We start from the raw sequence: 21780 nt of genomic DNA, 5'->3' as shown, positions 1-21780 counted from the left end.
AGCAGAGTGTACCATCAGCGCCACCTAAGAGATGGAGAAAGCAGGGCTCAGGTCTATCCCATCAGCTAAGTTCCTTTTCCAAGATTACATGGCTGGAAGTATCAGCACCAGAGCTAGAAGCAAATACTTATAGACAGTAAATGTTGGATCGAGTTGACATACTCTAAAGCTCATGCTGCTAACAGGCAACTTAGCACACCAGAAATGTAAAGCCCTNTTTAAAAAAAAAAAAAAAAAAAGAAATGTAAAGCCCTACAATCTTTGGGGGGGGGATTCTCATAGGTGAGCAAGGAAATGCCATATAATGCTGTTTTCTGAGCCATGACTATTTTAAATCATGGGCTCTGCAATTTCCAGAGATTGAAACTAGGTACTATTTATTTATATTTAACTGCAAATGTCATTTTTTTTTTTTACGGGAAAGGGATCATTTTTTCTATTGCTTTAAATTCCAGCGTAGTTAACATACAGTACTATACTAGGTTTAACACTTCCATACATCACCCGCTACCCAAATATCATAGTAAAAGCAGCACAATTAGAATAACAAAGTACTCTAGAGGCGCCTGGGTGGCTCAGTTGGTTAAGCATCTGACTCTTCATCTCGGCTCAGGTCTGGATCTCAGGGACGTGAGTTCAAAATAATAAAATAAAAAATTTTTAAAAACTAAAAAATACTATAAAGATATGTCATGTAGTTTGCATCAGTTCACTTTATTCTATTCTGCTATGCCTTTCTGAACTGAGGTGTTTAATTCTTAGATAACAGACACCAAGATTCATATACTTCCCCTCATAACTCTGTAAGAACTCAAGCGACAGAAGCTACAGTGTTAGACTTAGTCAAGGGCCAAAAAAGAATTTAGCTCAACTTTTTACTATAAACCATTGCCTCAAGAGAAAGTATACGGTCAGTGTTTAAAATCTAGCCTAAAAGATGGTTACCGTCCCTAAAAGCGATCTATGGCAACACTCTGTCAGTGTGAACTGCAGCTGGACAGCAGCAGAAAGATAAGCCCCTATGACGCCTGGGGTCATGGTGGTAGGGTGGCAGGTTAAAGATTTTTCATTAAAAAAATAATAATTTGGTAGAGAATCAGCATCAGTTAGATTTTTTTATTATTCATTATAAAGCTAGATAATAGTCACCTCCTAGATTAGAATCAAGCATATCATCAACTCAGACAAAACTTTTTAAGGAAATGTAACAAGCAAGAGCAACTGGAAGTGTCCCTGCACTCTCCCATAGGACACGGTGCTTGGCAAGCTTCTGCCGCAAGACAGTGATGTTCTTCCTTCCTTCAGCTGTTTCAGTTCACGCTTTTCTTCCTCATACTTACGAAGGCAGTAAAAAACGAAAATTAAAAAGAATGCAGTTTTCACATGAAAAGACGCTCAACATCATTAGCCATTAGGGAAATGCAAATTAAAACCATAATGAGTACCCACGAATGGCTCCCATAAAAAATACAGGTAATACCGAGTTCTAGCAAGGATGCCAGGAATTCTAGCATGTGGGAGTGCTGGAGGGTTGTAAAATAAGAGCCACTCCACAGATGAGTTTGGCAGTTTCTAATAAAATTAAATATACACTTACCACATGACCCGTAATACCCACGCCCAGATCTTTACCAGAGTGTGGCAGCTGAGAAAAAAGCCCTCTAAAAAAATATACACAGCCTAGTCCTGAGAACCTATGTTACCTTTCATGGCAAAAAAAGCGTCTTTGAAGATGTGATTAAGTTAAGGATCTTGGGATGGGGGGATTATCCTGATGGGCCCTAAATATAATCACAAGTGTCCTTCTAAAAGGGGGGCCAAAGGAGATCTGACTGCCAAACAGGGGGAAGAGAGTAATAATGGAAGTGAGGGCCTGGAGGGATGTGAGGAGGGGACCACAGGCCAACAAATGCTAGTGGCCTCCAGAAGCTGGAGGAAGCGGTTCTTCCCCGGGGTCTCTAGAGCTATGGGGTCCTACTGACACCATGACTTTGGCCAAGTGATACCAATTTCAGATTTCTGGCTTCCAGAACAGTGGAAAAGAAATCTCTGTTGTTTTAAGTCCCCCAGTGTGTGGTAATTTGTTACAGAAGCCCTAGGAAACTAATATGCTAAGAATACACTGAAAATGTATGTTCCTACAAAAGCTGTACACGAAGTTTATAACAACTATTCACGATCATCAATAACTGGAAACAACCCAATGTCTCTCAATAGCTGAATGAATTCATAAATTACGGTATATCCATATCCATACAATGGACTACTACTCAGCAATGAAAATCTGGGAAACAAAAGCAAAAATGAATTTTTGGGATTTCATCAAGATACAAAACTTCTGCACAGCAAAGGAAACAACCAACAAAACTAAAAGGCAGTCTATGGAATGGGAAAAGATATTTCTAAATGACATATTTGATAAAGGGTTAGTATCTAAAATCTACAAAGAATTTATCAAATAACCCAGTTAAAAAAACGGGCAAAAGGCTTGAATAGACATTTTTCCAAAGAAGACATCAGATGGCCAACAGACACATGAAAAGATGCTCAACATCACTCATCGTCAGGGAAATGCGAATCAAAAGCACCATGAGATACACCTCAGACCAGTCAGAATAGCTAAAATCAACAACACAGGAAACAACAGGTGTTATGAGGATGCAGAGAAAGGGGAACCCTCTTGCACTATTGGTGGGAATGTAAATTGGTGCAGCCACTCTGGAGAACAGTATGGAGGTTCCTCAAAAAGTTACAAATAGAGCTACCCTACGATCCAGCAACTGCACTACTAGGTATTTACCCAGAGGATACAAAAATACAGATTCAAAAGGATACATGCACCTTGATGTTTATAAGCATTATCAACAATAGCCATGGGGCACCTGGGTGGCTCAGTCCTTAAGCGTTAAGCTTCTGCCTTCGGCTCAGGGAGTGATCCCAGCGTTGTGGGATCGAGCCCCACATCAGGCTCCTCTGCTGGGAGCCTACTTCTTCCTCTCCCACTCCCCCTGCCTGTGTTCCCTCTCTCGCTGGCTGTCTCTCTCTCCGTCAAATAAATAAATAAATAAAATCTTAAAAAAAAAAAAAAAACCACCAATAGCCAAACTATGAAAAGAGCCCAAATGTCCATCGACTGATGAATGGATAAAGATGTGGTATATATATACAATGGAATATCACTCAGCCATCAAAAAATGAAATCTTGCCATTTGCAGCAACGTGGATGGAGCTAAAATGTATATGGTAAGTGAAATATTCAGTCAGAGGAAGACAAATACCATATGAACTCACTTATACATGGAGTTTAAGAAACAAAATGGATGAACATATGGGAGGGCGGAAAAGAGGGGAGGAAACAAATCATGAAAGACTCTTAACTATAGAGAATAATCTAGCAGTTGATGGAAGGAGGTGGTGGGGGATGGGCTGATGGGTGTTGGGTATTAAGGAGGGCACTTGGTATGATGAACACTGGGTGTTGTATATAAGTGATGAATCACTGAATTCTACTCCAGAAACCAATATTGCATTGTATGTTAACTTGAATTTAAATAATAAAGAAATAAATAAATAAGAATATTAAATATTCAACTCCAAAAAAGAAAGAAAAGGAACAAAATATTGTTATATGCTACACTTGGATGGATCTCAAAGGTGTTAGGCTCAGTGAAAGAAGCCAGTCTTAAAAAGTTATACACTGGATGGTTCCATTTATAGGACATACTCAAAAAAGACAAAATACAGTGACAAGAGCAGGTCAGAGCTTGCCCAGGGGTGGGCATGCGAGGCACACAGAGCATAAGATTTAAATTCCTATGAGTTCCTTTAAGTTGACAGATTCCTAGAAAGTCATGAAGAGAATTATCTATCACAACAACATAAAGAAAAATTGCAAATACTATGGACCAGTAAATTCCTTAGGCTTTTACCATACAATAAATCCTCCTGACCAGGGAAAATTAAGTTTGTTTTACTGTGTAATTCTAGGTTGGGTGACAGCCACACACAGTTATAAACCTCAGAAATTAACCTCTAGCAAACTAACCACAATGCATTAGAGACCAAATTGGGTTTCACCAACCTAACTCCCATCCAGGTTCATAAATAAAACCTATGTAGACTCAGAAAAAAAGCCAAAGAAATGAAATGTGCTAACAAGAAGCAGTAGATTTAAGGGTTAGGTAGCTCTGTCCTGGAGAAATCATAAGTTACATGAGGGAGGGAGGATTAGCTCTCTGGTCAGAGGATGCTGCCTCTCACAGCAGGAGTGGACGGAAGGCCCAGACACCAAGGAAATCCTCAGAGAAAACCACCAGAAGTGCTGATTTCATGTGGCATGGGTAGCAAGATCTCTACAGGTCACATCCTCCAACCACACTAAGGAATACTTTTTAAAAAATGCTTACAAACAGGGGTTTTCTCTAGAATTATTTTAAAAAAAGATTTGTTCATTTAGGGCGTCTGGATGGCTCAGTCTGTTGAGCGTCTGCCTTCAGATCAGGTCAGTGGGGAGCCTGCTTCTCCCTCTTCCACTGCCTGCCACTCTCCCTGCTTGTGCTCTCTGTCAAATAAATAAATAAAATCTAAAAAAAAAAAAAATTATTTATTTATTTTAGAGACAGAAAGCATACAAGCAGGGGGAGGGGTAAGGGGAGAGGGAGAGAATCTCAAGCAATCTCTCCAAAGAGGGTGGAGCCTGACGTGGGGCTTGATCTTACCACTCCAAGATCATGACCTGAGCCAAAATCAAAAGTTGGCCGCTTAAATGACTGTGCCACCCAAGTGCCCCTTCAGAATTTTCTTGAAGCACTGCATTCCAGTATGGTCCTATGGTCAGATATAAGCCACAAGTTTCATAGATAATCCTTAATTACCAACATGGTACAACCTTGTTGAAGGCAAACTGCTCATCACAATATTATTACCACTAGAATTTACTTCTTAATCTTCCTCTGGTTTATCTTTTGGGGCCTGCTCCTTATTATTGAAAGATATACTATTTTAGAATTATAAACAATAATAGCAGCAAAAATTATTATTTGTTAGGGTCTAATCAAATGCCAGGAACTATTAGACATTTTTAATTTATTATCCCATTTCATTCTCTCATCAGTAGCAAATCAAGTAAGAACAATGACTCCCACTTTGCAAACCCAAAACCAGAGACCCTAGTTAAAAAGACCTGCTATTGTCCCAGAACCTCACAACACAGAGAGGATGTGCTCAACTAATATCTCTGACGTACATGCTGGTATCTACAGTCACACAGCTAGTAAGTGGTAAGCTGGGACCTGCATTCAGATAAATCTGTCTCCCTATTTCACTAAGAGACAGGCACAGAAGCAGGAAATTGTCAAAGTACAATAAAACTCCTATATATCCCACATCTGTATTCTCATTTCTGGGAAGGTCTGGCTTACTTTACATGACACACTGTCAAGGCTTACTTTTCCAGCCTACTTTATTTATTTACCTTCATCTTCAATTTGCTGGGAGTAGTAACAAATTCTACTCTTTTAAACACAGAATTGTAGCCACAACTAAACAAGCAGGAGTTTGATAATCAGACAACTGTGGAATTTCATGAGATCAAAAATGACAAACTTCCACACTGATCAACATTTTCTCACATGCATTTCAAAAGAACAAGAACTGAGATGGGTTATCAAAACAATTCGGGCTGAAATATGGGGGAAAAGACTTTGGAGTAAGAACCCTAAATGTGAAAGTCATTCTCCCCTTGTTCCAGGCACTGTCATCTCCTATCAAAGGCCAGACAATGTGGGCAGAAAGGAGGAAGGGAGAAACAAGGAAGTCTCAAGGGCTTTGCTATTGTTTGTGTGAGGCTTTTTCCTTCTACAGAAAACTATAAATCAAAACAACTGGGCGCTCGCTCCATTCAGCAGACCTGCATAAAACTACCTGCATACTAGACAATTAAGAGGAAGGGACAGTACCTTTCTCACCTCCCTACCTTTACTCCAGAGAAGCAAATAGTCGAGAAACATTCAACTTCACAACGTCAAACACAACTTTGGCAAATATATATACACCAATGATACGTTTGCTCAGAAAATTTGTAGGGAGAAGGGTACATGATTGTTTACAAAAACAGAGGTTGTTGCTCTCTGTAATGGGAACCACCAGAGGGTTCTAAGCTACATAATCTCAAACTCAGACTGCATTTTAGAATAAGGGCCCTGGCATTATCTGGTAACTTTTAAAAATAATATGTCAAGAGCTCTGCACAGTGCTTAGCACAGAGAAAGCATGCAAGTGGCAGCCATAAAAGGTAAGGAATATATGACAATACTCGGTATCTATCTAAGATGGGTTATTTATATTCAACCCACCATCTGTGAACCAAGTAACAGCTTTCCGTTTTTCTAATGCACTTCAGAAGAGATGGAAGTGTTCTTGTTGAAAATTCCGGCCAGTAGAGAGAAAGCGTGAAATGTACTCGTCAGTGCTTCTCAGAAGTATGTCAGGAGAGTGCACCACGCTGGGTGAGTAGCTGAGAAGCCCTGTGCGCGTCCCACCTGCCTCACTGCTGAGCACACGTCCTAAAATGACAAACACTGCAGCTGGAGCATGTAAGTTAAGTGGTAAAAAGTACCAATACTCTTCACAAATGGTCATCCTGTGAGTTTAGCCAAAACCAGGGACAACCAGAAAACATACATGACACATCTCCTCGGTAGGCCTCAGAATGAGCCCCACACCACAGCAAAGGACGAAGACCATAGGGCAAATGGCTGTGTTCCCCTCTCTTGACAACTGGTCTGTGAAGGGCATGGAGCCTCCTGCCAGAGACGGTCTAGGCCAGACATACCACAGCCCCCACGGCACTGTGATATGCACTGGCAAGTAGCTGTGCACTCATCAATTCCAACCAACCCACTTTGTCCCTTCTCCTACACCCTCATCCAATTTCCTTTCCATCACGTTTTTCTTACTTTGCTTGTTTTCCTCCGCACTCGATTGCAAGCATCTGAGGACAGGCAAGGTCTTGTACTCTTCTGTAGAACTCACACGTCTTGGCCAAAACTTGCACTCCTATGGGGTACTGGTATTCCTAATCTCCTCCTACCAGCAGACTGACGTGCCTTCTGTGGGTGCCAGGACAGCACTCACACGTAACAGAGCAGCCACTCATGTCGTATACGGACTCATACCTAAGCGCAGGGAAGTAGCTAGCCTCCAGGTCCTTTCCAGCCCTGAGACTGAAGGGCATCCCAGGTGCAAGGACATGGCTCTTAGACTGGGTATTTCTGTGCATTTGTTATGAGAATCAGTATCAAAAACATAACCCATTAAGTGGCGAAAAAATAAAAATTTTATTGAAATAAATTCTAACTCTAAATCCCCCACATTTCACTGCTGTGAACATTTTCAAAAGGATTAGTTCATCTTCAAAAAGTAATGTTTCTAGTAGAAAAAATACTCAAGCTAACAAGAAGTACTTGATTTAAAGGCACCTGGGTGGCTTGGTCGATTGAGTGGCCAGCTCTTGGTTATGGCTCAGGTCATGATCACAGGGTCTTGGGATCAAGCCCCAAGTCCGGCTCCCCACTCAGCAGGAGTCTGCTTGAGGATTCTCTCTCTCTCCCTCTGCCCCTCACCCACTCACAAGTGCATTCTCTCTCTCCCTCTCAAATAAATAAATCTAAAAGATATGTAAACAAATAAAATATTTTTTTAAAAGATTTTATTTATTTATTTTTATTTAAGAGAGAGAGGGCACAAAGGAGGAGAGGCAGAGGGAGAGGAAGAAGCAGACTCCCCGCTGAGCAAGGAGCCCAATGCTGGGCTCGATCCCAGAACTCCGGGATCACGACCGGAGCTGAAGGCAGATGCTTAACCAACTGAGCCACCCAGGCATCCATAAATAAATACAAAAAATTTTTTAAATCCAAAAGTCTTAAAAAAAAAAAAAGTACTTGATTTCAACCTCAGCTCTATAACAAATCAGCAATATAATCCTAAAAACACTTCGTTACCATCCTAAACCACAGCTTTCTCTACTGAAAAACAGTAATAATGTCTATGCTACCTGCATCGTGAATCGAAAAACAAGTGCTTTAAAAATACTTCAATCTTTCACATCCACAAGAGACAGACACTCTTTGCAATTCGTGAGGCTACAGAACCAACAAAACCAGGAATTACTATATGATATTGCAAAAGTAGAAAATACTTAAGTTTATGTTGAATCCATGCATCACTAGGGCAAATGCTGGAGTTGTTCATTTTGACCAAATTCTTGTAACTGGATTGGCTGCCTTTCTTTCATAAAAGTGCAAGAGCCAAAAATAAAATCCATGGGGGCACCTGGGTGGCACAGCAGCTGAGCATCTGCCTTTGGCTCAGGGTGTGATCCCGGCATGGTGGGATCAAGCCCCACATCAGGCTCTTCTGCTATGAGCCTGCTTCTTCCTCTCCCACTCCCCCTGCTTGTGTTCTGGCTCTCGCTGGCTGTCTCTATCTCTGTCAAATAAATAAATAAATCTTAAAAAAAAAAAAAAAAGCTAGGGTATTTAAGATAGTCTGACCCTGGTGCAAGGACAGACAAACAGAACAAATGAACAGAGTAGGGAGTTCCCAAACATATGCACACACATATCGATACCTGATTTATGCAGCAGCAAATATGCTCTTTTTTTTTTAAAAGATTTTATTTATTTATGTGACAGAGATAGAGACAGCCAGCGAGAGAGGGAACACAAGCAGGGGGAGTGGGAGAGGAAGGAAGAAGCAGGCTCACAGCAGAGGAGCTGTGGGGCTCGATCCCACAACGCCGGGATCACGCCCTGAGCCGAAGGCAGACGCTTAACCGCTGTGCCACCCAGGCACCCCAAATATGCTCTTGAATTAAAGAACTAGGTCAATATGGAAAAAATAAAAGTAAACCATCATCCCGGCACAGAAAAGCCAATTCCAAGTGAACTGTAGATCTGTGTATGAAACATAATAAAATAAAATTTCCTCATGAAACCTGAAATTAATATAACGCTGCATGTTAACTACACTGGAATTAAAATAAAAACTTAATTAAAAAAAAAAAAAAAAGAACTTCCTCATGACCTTGGGGTAGACAAAGATTTCTTACATTGGACGTAAAAAAGCACCAACCTTAAAGAAAGAAATTTGTTAAATTGAACTACATTAAAATTAAAAACTCTGATTCCTCAAAGTCACCATTATGAATGAAAAGGCCTGGGTGGCTCAGTAGGTTAAGCATCTGCCTTCCGTGTGGGTCATGATCCCAGGGTCCTGGGATAGAGCCCTGCATGGGGCTCCCTGCTCAGTGGGGAGCCTGCTTCTCCTTCTTCTTGCTGCCTCCCCTGCTTGTGTGTGCTCTCTCTCTCTCTGTCAAATGAATAAATAAAAAATTTTTTAAGTGAAAAGGCAAGCCACAGAGTATGATAAGGTATTAGCAGCAAATATAGTCAACAAAAGACCTGTACTGAGAATATACAAATAACTCCTGCAAATCAATAAGAAACATAACTAGAAAGATGGACAAAAGAGGTGAACTGACAGGTCACACACACATACATACACACTAATACATATACACACACACAAAATACATATGAAAGACATCCAAATGACCAATAAGCATATGGAAAGGTGCTTAATCTCAGTGAGTCATCAAAGAAGTTAGTGAATCAAACCACGAGATACCACTGCACAACCACACAAAAAGCAAGCATTTAAAACACTGACAATTATCAAAGTTTGTAAAGAATGTAAAGCAACTGGAACTCTATCAGACAGCCTTTGCCCTAAGCGAAATATTCCAGACAGCTGTTTCCAGGTGTTAAAACAAGGTTCAGCAGGACCGTGATCCCTGAGAAGAGAAAAACACAAGGTGAGCAGCCTGTCACCTCTGACTTCCTGCCTTGGGGCACCTTCCCAGACACCATTCGGGGAGTTGGAGCCCAAACCAAGAGCGCCAGTCTCCTGGAACTGAGGTAGCAGACCGAGACGGGGATTCAAGGCTGGAGGCTGCGGAGGCAGCTAGAATGTGTAGGGCAGAATATCTGGGAGGAGGGGTTGCATGGGGGGGCAGAAAAGGAGGGCGGTGCCCTGTGGATCCCTGGCAGAGGGCTGGGCAGACACGTGCAAGGTGAGATTCTGGAAGGCCTAACAAACAGCAGTGACTGTGGGGTGAAGCTTTCAGCCAATCCAGCGTGAAGAAGACCTGCTGAGCACCTCTGTTCTTTAGCTGACATTCCAGAAAGGCCAAGCATTAAGTCTAAAGAACGCCCTCTAGAGTAAGGGCCATGTCTGTGGACTAAGGATAAGTTCAAAACAGACTCATTCTAACAAAGCATAAAACCAAGCCTGACAGGGTCAAAAGAACAGGCCAGGAACTGCCTGTTAGAAAGAAACGAAAGCCTCTCAAAAAAAAAAACAAAAAACAAAACAAAAAAACAAAAAAAAAAAAAGAAGGAAAAGAAAAGAAAAGAAAAGAAACAGAAAGAAAGAAAGAAAGAAATGAAAGCCTCTGGGGGCACCTGGGTGGCTCAGTCATTAAGCCTCTGCCTTCGGCTCAGGGCGTGATCCCAGAGTGCTGGGACAGAGCCCCACATCAGGCTCCTCCACTGGGAGCCTGCTTCTTCCTCTCCCACTCCCCCTGCTTGTGTTCCCTCTCTTGCTGGCTGTCTCTCTCTCTCTGTCAAATAAATAAATAAAATCTTTTAAAAAAAAAAAAAGAGAAAGAAAAAGAAAAAAAAAGAAATGAAAGCCTCTGTAAAGACAAGATCCAGAATCCCTACTGTGTGACATCCACATATCTGACACACAATAAAAAATTAGTAAACACACAAAGAAGAATGAAAATGTTGATTCGCAATGTAGAGGAAAAAGCAATCCATAAAAACAGACACCAAAATCACCCAGATATTTAAGTTAGCAGACAAGTTCTTTATTATAAATACTTTTAAGAATTTGGAAGCAGGGGCGCCTGGGTGGCTCAGCGGGTTAAGCGTCTGCCTTCAGCTCAGGTCATGATCCCAGGGTCCTGGGACAGAGCCCTGCATCAGGCTCCCTGCTCAGTGGGAAGCCTGCTTCTCCCTCGCCTCCCCGCTCATTCTCTCTCTCGCTATCTCTGTCTCTCTCTCTCTCAAATAAATAAAATAAAATCTTAAAAAAAAAATGAAAAGAAATTGGAGGCAAAGATGGACCTGATGAGTGAGAAGATGATGAACCTCAGTAGAAAATGCAAACTATCAAAAAGAACCACATGGAAGTTTAAAATTGAAAATAGCACATCTGAAATGAGAATCGTTAAAGAGACTGACAACTGCAGAGGGGTTAGCGAACTTGAAAAGAGATCAACAGAAAGTACGCAAACAACAGAAAGAAAAAAACCATGGCGTTGCTGACCGAACAGACCTTCCAAATACACAAAACAAACTGACCGCATGTTTGCAGTTACATTCCCGTCCTAAGTACCGTTCACTCCTGCCTCGTCCTTTTCTTCATCGGTCCTGCTAGAAAGTTGCCTATTTTACAGATGCTCTCCCGCATCAGCTTTTGGTTTTATTGACATTTCCATTTCTTAATGTCTGTTGTCATTGTTACTATTCTCTTACATCCGTGTACTGTGGACTACTTTGTCTTTCTAGCTTCTTGAGTTAAATGCTTAGGTTTTTCCCCCCAGTCTTTCTTGTTTCCTAATAATTGCTTTTAAGGCTAAAAAAATTGATAGAATTAAAGGGGAAGGGAGTTAGAATCCACCATCACAGCTGTTGATTTTTAATACCCGCCTTCAGTGAAAAAAGAGACCCCAAAGACACTCAGCAAAGCTACAGATGAAACAGGCAGACAAAAAATAAGTAAGGATGTGGAAGATTTTAAACAATACTTTCAACCAACTTGATCTAATTCACATTCACAGAAAATTACAACTGCGGAATATATATTCTTTTCAAGAACAAATGGAACATTCAGTAAGATGAGTCACATGTGGGGCCAGAAAATTAGTCTCGGTAAATGTCAAAAGACTGAAATTTACAGAAGATATTCTCTGAGCACAATGGAATTAAGTTAGAAATCAGTAAGATATTTAGAGTCCCCAAATATTTGGGAATTAAACACTTCAGGAACAACACATCAGGAGCGCCTGGCTGGCTCCATCAGTAGAACATGTGATTCTTGATCTCAGGGTCATAAATTCAAGCCCCATGCTGGGCACAGAGTTCACTTTAAAAAATAATAGTAATAAAATTAAAAAGCACATCAGAATTTATGTTCAAGGAAGAGGTGGGACCTGAGCAGAGTTCTGAAAGGCAGGCAGGTTGTGAACATAAAGAAAAGTAATGTCAGGGTACAACCACCAAAGAGGCAAGGAGGCAGGGAATGGCAGAATATGCGTAAAAGGAGGGCTGCAGGGAGTGCTTTCTTTTACCTCAGTTCATCTAAGTAGCAATTTTAACCTTTTCCCCCTAGACCCGGATAATGTGCTTGATATACTCCTATGGGTATAATTCTCAGCTCAAGCATGTTAACTCATCTCTATTCCCCATGCAAAAAATGTATTATTTGCAACACATGTCACAACGCACCAGTGTGTATCACATGGAGATCTGAAGCACAAGTGAAATCCTTAACCAACAGAAAATGAATTCACGTTTTCTCCAATTTTTATTATTTTCTTTGATAGAATGCTTCATTAAGATAAAATTCTTTTGGTTAAATCATTTTTTATCATCCTCCTTTATCCCACAACTGAAATTCCTGTTTTCTTCTATAAGCATATTTCTTAAAATGGGCAATAAGGTTTCATGAAAAGAGGGCCATATAAAATGTATTCACCTATGGGAAATAACGGGGTGTCTTCAAAAACGTACATATACACAATTCATTCCGCATTTTCACAGTTCAGAACTTAATCCCTAACAATAAGTACATAAATATAATCTTTCTAAATAACCTTTTTAAGAATCTGACTGATTTAACTTCAGTACCTGTAAGACTCCATAGCTGCACTGTCTCCCACCTTCAGATATATATGGATACTGAGTACAATTTAACAGTGATGGGAATTAGTGTTGATCTATCAAAATCCTATTCTATTACCTCGAATAAAGGTTTTTTTTAAAGATTTACTTTATTATCTATTTGAGAGAGAGAGCGAGCGTGCAGGAGGGGGAGAGGGAGAGAGAGAAGCTCAAGCAGACTCCACACTGGGTGCAGAGCCCGACATGGGGCTGGATCTCACAACCCTGAGATCACAACCTGAGCCGAACCCAAGAGTCAGAGGCCTAACAACTGCACCACCCAGGTGCCCCTACCTAAGTAAAGTTATATTTGAGAACGATAGCACAGTTTTAAGCTGAGAGTAAACAAGTTCTTCTTAAAGTCAGTTTTCAGGTAAGCTCATAAATAAAACATGTGACATAACCAAATTAAATAATACCTTGAAGGGCATAGATGTACTAACTTAAAATTAGAAAACCCAGAAATAATTTATTTTTAAAAAAAGTCAATTTTCTAAAGCATTAACTAGAAAAGCATTAAAAAAAACTTTTTATTTTTTATTTTACTTAATGTTATTTATTTTTTTAAGTAAACTCTACCCCCAACATGGGGCGCGAACTCACAACCCCAAGACCAAGAGTCACACGCTCTACTGACTGAGCCAGCCAGGTGTGCCTACAAAACTTTTTTAAACTGAAATGGTTATTTTATATTTAAAACACTCACTACCAAGAACAGGAAAAGTTGTGTGCATTTTTTGGTTAAATCTGCAACATTTTGATTTAGGAGAAAAAAACAGTCCTCAGAGAAACAGGATTCAAAAGTTAAAAATGAGTTAAAATCATTCCCGTGCAAAATGTGAACGTCACCACCCCCTGAAAAAGATTCAATTAATCCTACATAAAAATGTAAAGTCTTAATTTCATAAACCACTGAAAGTTACCTTACATACATGAAAGGTTCTTACTTGGAGATTTCTCCCTTGGGCTTCTCTCATCCTTCTCATGGCCTTAAATACCACCTATAACCCGATGACTCCCAGGTTCCCTCTCCAGCCTGGACTGCTTCCCTAATTCACTCTGGTAGACTCGAACGCACATGTGATGACACATGTGCCTGGATGCCTACTACTGGGCACCTCCAATGGAGCACGCTCAGAAAGCAGCTCCTGATCTTCACCCCCCGCAGCCCGCCTCCCCAAATCCCACTCTTTCAGTCTACATTTCAGTAAAAGACTCCATTTTTGCAAAAACCCTGGAGTCACCCCTGACTTGTCTCACTACTCACCCCACCGCATGTCTAATCCAACGGTGAATCCAGGCAGCTGTGCCTGGCGGTATTCACAGAATCAGAACCCTTCACCGCCACCCTGGTCCAAGCCATGACCATTCTCATCCAGATGAGTGCAGCCAACCCCTCAGTGGAAGCCCTGCTTCCTCTCTGCTCTCCTTCAGAATACAGCAGCCAGAGACATTTTAATAAAACATAAGTCAGGGCCTGTTACTCCTTCCCGAACCACATGAATCAAAGTCAAAATCTTCAGATGGTCAACAAGGCGACATTCTTCTCCAGTCATTCTCTCCCCACCCCCATTTCATCTCCCACCAACTCTCTTTTGCTCTCTGCTCCAGCTTCTCTGGGCTTCTAGAACGTGCTAAACAAATTCTGCCTAGGGGCTTTTGCACCCTGATTCCCCCTGCCTGAAATGCTTTTACCCCATTATTTCCAAGGCTTGTTCCCTCACCTCCCTCCCAAACCCACTTTCTTAGCGGGGCCTCCCTAACTAAAATCACACCTCCCGGCATTCCCTAGCCCCTTTTCTGTGTTATTTTTCTCCCCAGCGCCTGTTACCATCTAACATAATTCATATTTCACTTACCTAGCTTATTTATGGTCTGTCTCCTCCCACTAGAATGTAGATTCCAAGAGGGCAGGGATGTTTTTTGTTTGCTAATGTATCACCAGTGACTAATAAACTACCTGATACATAGTGTGTGCTCAATAAATATTTGTGGAAGAAAGAAAAAATCGCTAAGGAAAAGAGGTTTACTAGTGAATGCTTTTATTCCTCTTTTACCAACTCTCCTGAAAGTGAATTTTCTTTAGTCAAGCCACTGAAATTTGGAAGGAACATACAATGCATGAAATAATATCATGGTTTCCTTTTTTTCCTCCCTGTACACATGACTAGCCCTTCTGACCCTGAATGATCCTGGCAAAAAAAATGCCATCTGCCCTCTCCTTCCAGATTCACCACTGAAACCCTCATCTACAAGCATTCTTGGCTTCCAGATTCACGTCTGATCCAACACTCTACGTTATAACCGCAAATTTTTTAATCCAACCCATATGGATATTAACCAACTCTTAGAAAGATCACCCTATAAAAGATCAACAACAATTTGTAACTCAAAGACTGTGTTCCCCTAGAAAAAGAACACCCGAAGTCCAAGAAATTGATTTTTCTTCAGTACAACACGACTTAGGCAAATTCTTTCATAAAAACCTGCTGCAAAGTGACTACCTGGTTGGGCTCCTATCAATTCTGCTTTTACATCTCTGTATTTTTTGCATTATAAAATAATACAAATTTGTCCTAGAAAGAAGTCACAAATGCAAAGAAAAAGTACAAGTTTTCTTCCATTCCACCTAAATCCCAATTCCCATACCATGCTGACTGATCTCCAAATTGCTTTTTTCCACTTACCCACTACCTGGATGCCTTTCAGGGTTAGTACTTCAGAGTACACCCGCAATAAACAGCCTTGTGGGCCTTTGTGACAGACCCCCTTTGTGACAGACCCCCTCTAGTAGCAGTTCTCAAACTTTTTTTTATCTCGGGGCCTCTCTACACTCTTGAGAATTACTGAGGACCCCCAATGAGCTCTTACTTATAGAGGCTATCTCACCAATGTTCACCGTATCAGAAATTTAAACTGAAATTTTAAAATTATTTATTAATTTAAAAACATTTTTTATTAAGTAGCCTTTTTAGATAACTGTAGATTTTCTTCTTTGAAGCTACACTAAATATCCTTAAGTGGTAGTTTCTTAAGAGTTAGTTGTGATATAGAATCTAAAATTGTATCAGGGAACTTTTGTTCTCTGTTACATTAAAATCCACTGGTCCATCTTGCACCTTGGATGAATCTTTTACCTATGTGTGATTTTATAATATCACGTATTGATCACTTAGAAAATACTGGTTCACTGAATTATGTAGATTTTCTGAATAATACATTTCATTATATCAAAACATCACATTTGTAAATATCACCACCAATCTCTACATCACAATAGGAGATACGAGTTTTCCAAAATCCTAATTTTCATTGAAAAGCTAAAATTTTATCACTAGCAACATATACTACCAGTTGTTTTCCTTGAAAAATTCCTTTATACTTTTTTTAGCCTGAATAACCATTGTTTGTCGGTGGTAGTTCAAGTAAAAATGGCAGTTCCATGAAAAAAGCAGCTAGTACAGCTTGCAACTCAAACAACTGCCCACCTGCTTTTCTTGGAGGTGACCATTACCCCTCAGTGCACAGCAGAAGTGCTTTACATGTACTCCTCACTTCAACCTACAGAGTACTATAAAAAAAAAACATATACGCCAGGGTCAATGCTTCATAAAATTAATCTTTCCTACTGCTTCATCACGGACATTCTTAAGTGAAAAACGAATTTTTATTTTATGTATTTATTTATTTACAATGACTGCATGGCACAATTTATTTATAATGAGGGCAAAGAACACAATGGCTACTAGTATATGAGGGATAGTGCTACAGCCTTGAGTCACGCTAAGGACCCTGCCTGACTTCCGCACCATTCGCACCATTCGTGCAAAGAGTACAAATAACATCTAAGTACTGCATTAATATGAAAACTGTTTTAACCTGTCAACCCTCTCTGAAAGGGTATCAGGGACACCTGGGGGACTAGACTGTTCTGGACGAGAAGAGCTTCCTAGAAGTGACATTACTGGGTTATTGGTATACGCATTTTAAATTCTGACAAGTTTGGCCAAAGCTCTCCAAAAAGTCTGTACCAATTTTCATTATCTGAGGCCCCATGATCATCACTAGTTAAAAATGTAAATAATTCACTTTATAAATCCTGCATTGGGAAAGCACCATAATGTAACAAATTTCCGTATTTGCTTGTCTAAAACCAGTGCTAAAATGTAACTAATATTTCAAGGAAAAATACAATTCGAGTACTCAAATCATTTAGATGAGGTAAATACTTTTCTGTAAGAAAGTAAAACCTTAACAGTCAAGTGCAAGTTCATGCAACAGAGACCTTCGTTTATTGTGGTCACCCATTGTTAAAAGGCATTTGAGATCAAATTTCAAAGTATATGCTACCTGCATTCATCTCACATTTGCTTATAGAGTGGGTGGGATCGATAGTTCCATATAAAGTACACAGTTTGAAAAATGTCAGGCTACAACAGTACGAACAGGCCCCTAATTAACTGGCTCACGGCTGGCCCCTGATACGGACATCAGTTTAAGCTGACCCTTTCCTTTAAAACTTCACACAGAATTACGGGGAAGTGTACGGTATAACACACACTGTCTGCAATCAAATGCCAACTATGTTCATAAAAACGTCAAAGACAACCTTTCTCACCCCAAATGTCATCCGAAACAGGGAGAGAGGAGGATAAAAGCTCTATCCCTGGGGAAAGATTACTCCTGTGTAAGGTAAAATAACCAAAAGGTGGGTATCCTCAATTCACCAGGGACGCTGCTTCCCCACTCAATTTTTCCCACGTAGCTCCAAAGTGTGTATTTTCAAGTCCTACTTCTGGCTGAAAAGGTCAAGGATATTAGTGTCAACTAGGATCTGTGGTTCTTAACCTTTTGGGGAATCATAAGCCACTCTGAGGATATGGTAAAAGCTCTCTGTGGATAAAGCAGTGAAGGATCCAGGCACCTCAAGGAGAGCCCGTGTCTTAGGTTCAGAGCAGGATCATGGACTCTGATCCTGAGAAACCACTTAAGTCCAATCTCCTCAGGAAACTGGAAGAGTAAAATGGCTTATCTAAGGTCAACAGTGAGTTAGAAGGGGAATTAGGCAAGAAATAAACAACTCAAAGAGATTTTGAATAAAGCCATCCAGAGTCCCCAAGTAACTTCTTCTTACACAAAGAAAGTTTCACCACGAACTAAGAGAAAACTATAGTAACGCAAGTTTAAGTACAGCTGGACACAAGCGCTGTTGTTCCAAAGTCCCTTACGCATTCCTAAGCTGAATACACAAGGAAAAATATGACCAGAAAGCTTGCAAAGCACTCACCATGTTCCACAAAAACATTGCAGTGTGGACCCCCATGCCTTGATGATTCCTTCTTCCCTGCTCCTTTGATAAAGTGCAGGGCAGGCAAACTTGGCCTTCTCTGGTCCCCAAGAACTTTTCCAGGCTGCTGCCCCATAAAGTAATGATAGGCACCCCTTTCCAGAAGAGGGTTCAAGATCTTCCAGAATGGTCAGTGGGCTTAGAAGGAAACAGTATATATGTGGGATTTCACATTCACCGAATCTCCACGAGTCAGTAATTGAGGTCAATCACAAAAAGACATCTTCCGTAACAAAAGGAAGCAGAGTTTTTAGGTTGACATATGTAAACAGGAGTTCCGATTACTTCTGCAGCTTATCAATTTGAAGTAATGTAATTGCAGTGCAACCCAAAAGTTTCTTGAGTTTAAGTGTCTTTTACTGGCTGAGTAAGTTTCTGTCTTTTCAAGAAGAAAAACAAACATTCACAGGGATGCTGTAAAAGGGTCAGTAACACTAAAGTCATTTCGATTCCCACACATAAAAGGAAATGTTGACCGTCTCTGGATGCTTCTCCAGAACTTTTCCTGTGGAAGTCACCCACCCCCTATCTTAGTTTCTTCATCTTCCGACAAATTTCCTGCCCAAGTAGCTGCCGCTCCTGCTTCTCTACGGTGCGCTCCGGAAAAGGACACGGGTCACCCAGACTTCAGCGAGAGCTTGCCCTCGACTCTGACGAGAAGGAATGCATTGCCAGCAACTTTTAAGTCCGCTTTTTAAAAGGCCTGTGAAACCAGTCCAGACTTTTCTTTTGCATTAAAGTTTTTGTTTGGGCTGAGACTAAGGGGACCGTAGGTGACATTGGAAGAAGTCAGGGCATTGGAGGCTCCCGGGAGCAACCTGGGAGGAAGGGGAGGCCACTTGACAGCAGGGAGGGGATATGAATGGGGGGCTCCGTGGCCAAACTGGGGGCCGGGAGACCGAGCAAGGGGCGGCTCGGGAGTAAGGGGGAGGCTGCCGGGGCGGGGCACGGGCGGCTTACTCGGGGGCGTCGCTCCTCCACGCCTCAGGAAACGTGGTGTCCCAGGTCTGGGGGAAACAGAGACCACCCCCAGTGTCCCAGAGTCGGGGCAGGGCTGTACGGGACGAAGGACCCTCGCGGCCCCGAAGGCGGGAGGCGGGCGGAGGGGGGAGGAGGCCCGGCCGCCTCAGCTGCCCCGAGCCCGAGGGTCTCTGCCCGAGACACCCCCTCCCCCGGCTCCCGACGTTGCCACAGCCGCCGCCGCCAGGCAGTCACATCCCCAGAACTCCGCCGCGGGACTCAGCCTCCCCCCGCAGGTGGGAGCCGTGGACAGCGGAGGGGCTCCTCAGCCGCAGGACCCGGGAACCGGCTCCGGCTCCAGCGCTGCTCAGGGACGGACACCGACCCCCGCGGCCGCCATGATGGATTAGAAGCCGCTCTACAACGAGGCCAGGCCCCGCCCCTGACCCCGCCCCCGGCGACGTCCTGCGCGCTCCTCGCGGGGACCCGGGCCCTCCCGGCGCCGCTCTCGGGGACGCCGCCGCGCCCTCTGCTTCTGATCTCCCAGCCCGCCAGAACTTGGCCCCGCACGACCTTTTAAATGTGGTTTTTCCGAGCGCAAGGTGAGTGGTAAGAAAGCCCCCGCCTCCCCTGTACCGCCATTGGTCCCTGAGAATCCGGGTCAGGTCTCTCTCCTGCGTCCCATTGGCCAGTAAGGGCAGTGAGGCTAGAGTTCCCAGCCAACCGCATTCGGCGTAGGCCGCAGGGCACGACGGGAGTTGTAGTCCCGCGGCGCCCGCGACTTCTTGCCCTCTGCTCCCCGCTCCTGAAGCTTCGGTCCCGCCCTCCTGGGAGCCGGTGGACTCTCGCCGGCCTCGCGTAGGGCTGGCCAATGTCTCTCCAGCGCGGGGAGTAAGACCGGCGAGGAGCCAAAGCAAGGGGAAAACTGCGGATTGGATTGTCTCAGAACCGGAGTTGGATTACTTCCTTAAGCCTCTTTAGGGAAGAAAATTTGGCTCGCTCCTGGAAACCAAGGTAGTTGGTGCCTTACCCTCCCTCCCCAAATCCTCGCTTTTTCCCCAAGAAGCGTAAATATTAGAACTAGCGAAAAATAAATGAGTGGAAAGCATCCGACATATTGCTAACGAATTCATTGTTTCTTCGGGTTATCCGGAGGCTCTCATTAAAGAACATGTGTAAAGCACCGCTCGGAGGCTAAGCCTGGCACAACCACGGATGTCTGAGCTTAAAGAGGCTTGAAGATGAAACGACCTCATTTCACAGATATACATGTATTCGCATGAAAACACCGTTAGCCGAGAAAATGCCGATTGTTCGGCTAGCAGGCCAAACCAACGATCCAGACACACCAAACCCACGCTTGTCGTGAGCCATCTCCTGCCAGCTAAAAAGCACCCCGGCCCCTTTCTCTTCACCTTCCATGTGTCCCCAGAGCAGGGCACCTGACTGCGATGTACCCATTTCAAGAGATCCACTCATCCCACCACTTGTGTTAGTTATGCTTTCGTAAACTACATTATCTAATTTAATCCTCACTGTAGCCCAGTGAGGCATGTAACATTCCCCATTACACAGCTGAGGAAAGAAGTGTGTCAGAGATGTGACTAACTCAAGGTCACTTGCCTAGCTAGCATCTGACAAAGTCACCATTTGAGGCAAGATTGAGCTTGCTGCAAAGCCCATGCTTTTTTCCCTGCACTGTTCAGTGTTTAACTGTTGACCACATTAGACGACTGACTTTTCAGAAGTTGCTGATGTTAGGGGAAAACCACAGCCACATTATAGGTGTTGTAATCCAGTTATTATATTGTTATGTATTTTAGGAATGCTGGATGGGGAAATGGTAGCGATTTTGTAGATAGTGGCTTCAACAACAGTCATGTGGATGTACTGAATGTGAAGCATATGAAAACTCGTACCCAAATTTAGAACTCAAACTTACAAATTCAGAGGTTAGCTGGTCTAGCTTTGCTCTCTCACAAAAATAACCTGGCTGGAAAACTTAGTCCTGACTTGATATGAACGATATACTTCATTCTTCCAACATTTGACACCCCTGTTCCCACATTCATGCACGATCTTGTCCTGATTTTTCTTCTTAGAGATGTTTTCTATTCATATCTTCATCATTTCCTGCATATCATCATTCTCTAGCTTAGCTTAAAACTGGACAAGTGGATCAGAACTCTAGTATACATTTCTACAACCAATTCAACATTTACTGAGCCCAGTGTGCCAAGCGTTGTTCTAGGTGCTGGCATACAACAGGGCTGGGGAGACACGCATCCTTGTCCTGAGGGGCATACACAGAGGGAGAAGCAGTAAGCAAAATGGTAACAACCCAAGGAACTGGTCTCAATGCTGGAAATAAAATTTCTGGACCCACATTCTTTCACCATCAGTCCAACCCATTCTCTAAAGGGCTGCTTTACGATACCTAATGCTTAAACCTCTTCCTGATTC

The 21780-nt window shown here is 42.4% G+C and overlaps 1 protein-coding gene across 1 annotated transcript in view; it reads right to left on the bottom strand.

Moving 5' to 3' along the window:
• The window catches only part of ABL1 (ABL proto-oncogene 1, non-receptor tyrosine kinase), a 131145-nt gene extending 111338 nt beyond the window's left edge, over positions 1–19807 (bottom strand). Inside the window, exon 1 of the mRNA XM_002915208.4 lies at positions 18298–19807. Coding sequence (XP_002915254.2) covers positions 18298–18433 — 136 coding nt within the window. The 5' untranslated portion in view covers positions 18434–19807. The remainder of the gene's footprint in view (positions 1–18297) is intronic.
• Positions 19808–21780: the final 1973 nt, after the last annotated feature.

Source organism: Ailuropoda melanoleuca, chromosome 7, assembly GCF_002007445.2.
Source record: "Ailuropoda melanoleuca isolate Jingjing chromosome 7, ASM200744v2, whole genome shotgun sequence".
Lineage (NCBI taxonomy): Eukaryota > Metazoa > Chordata > Mammalia > Carnivora > Ursidae > Ailuropoda > Ailuropoda melanoleuca.
This window is presented reverse-complemented; position numbering and strand designations above follow the sequence as displayed.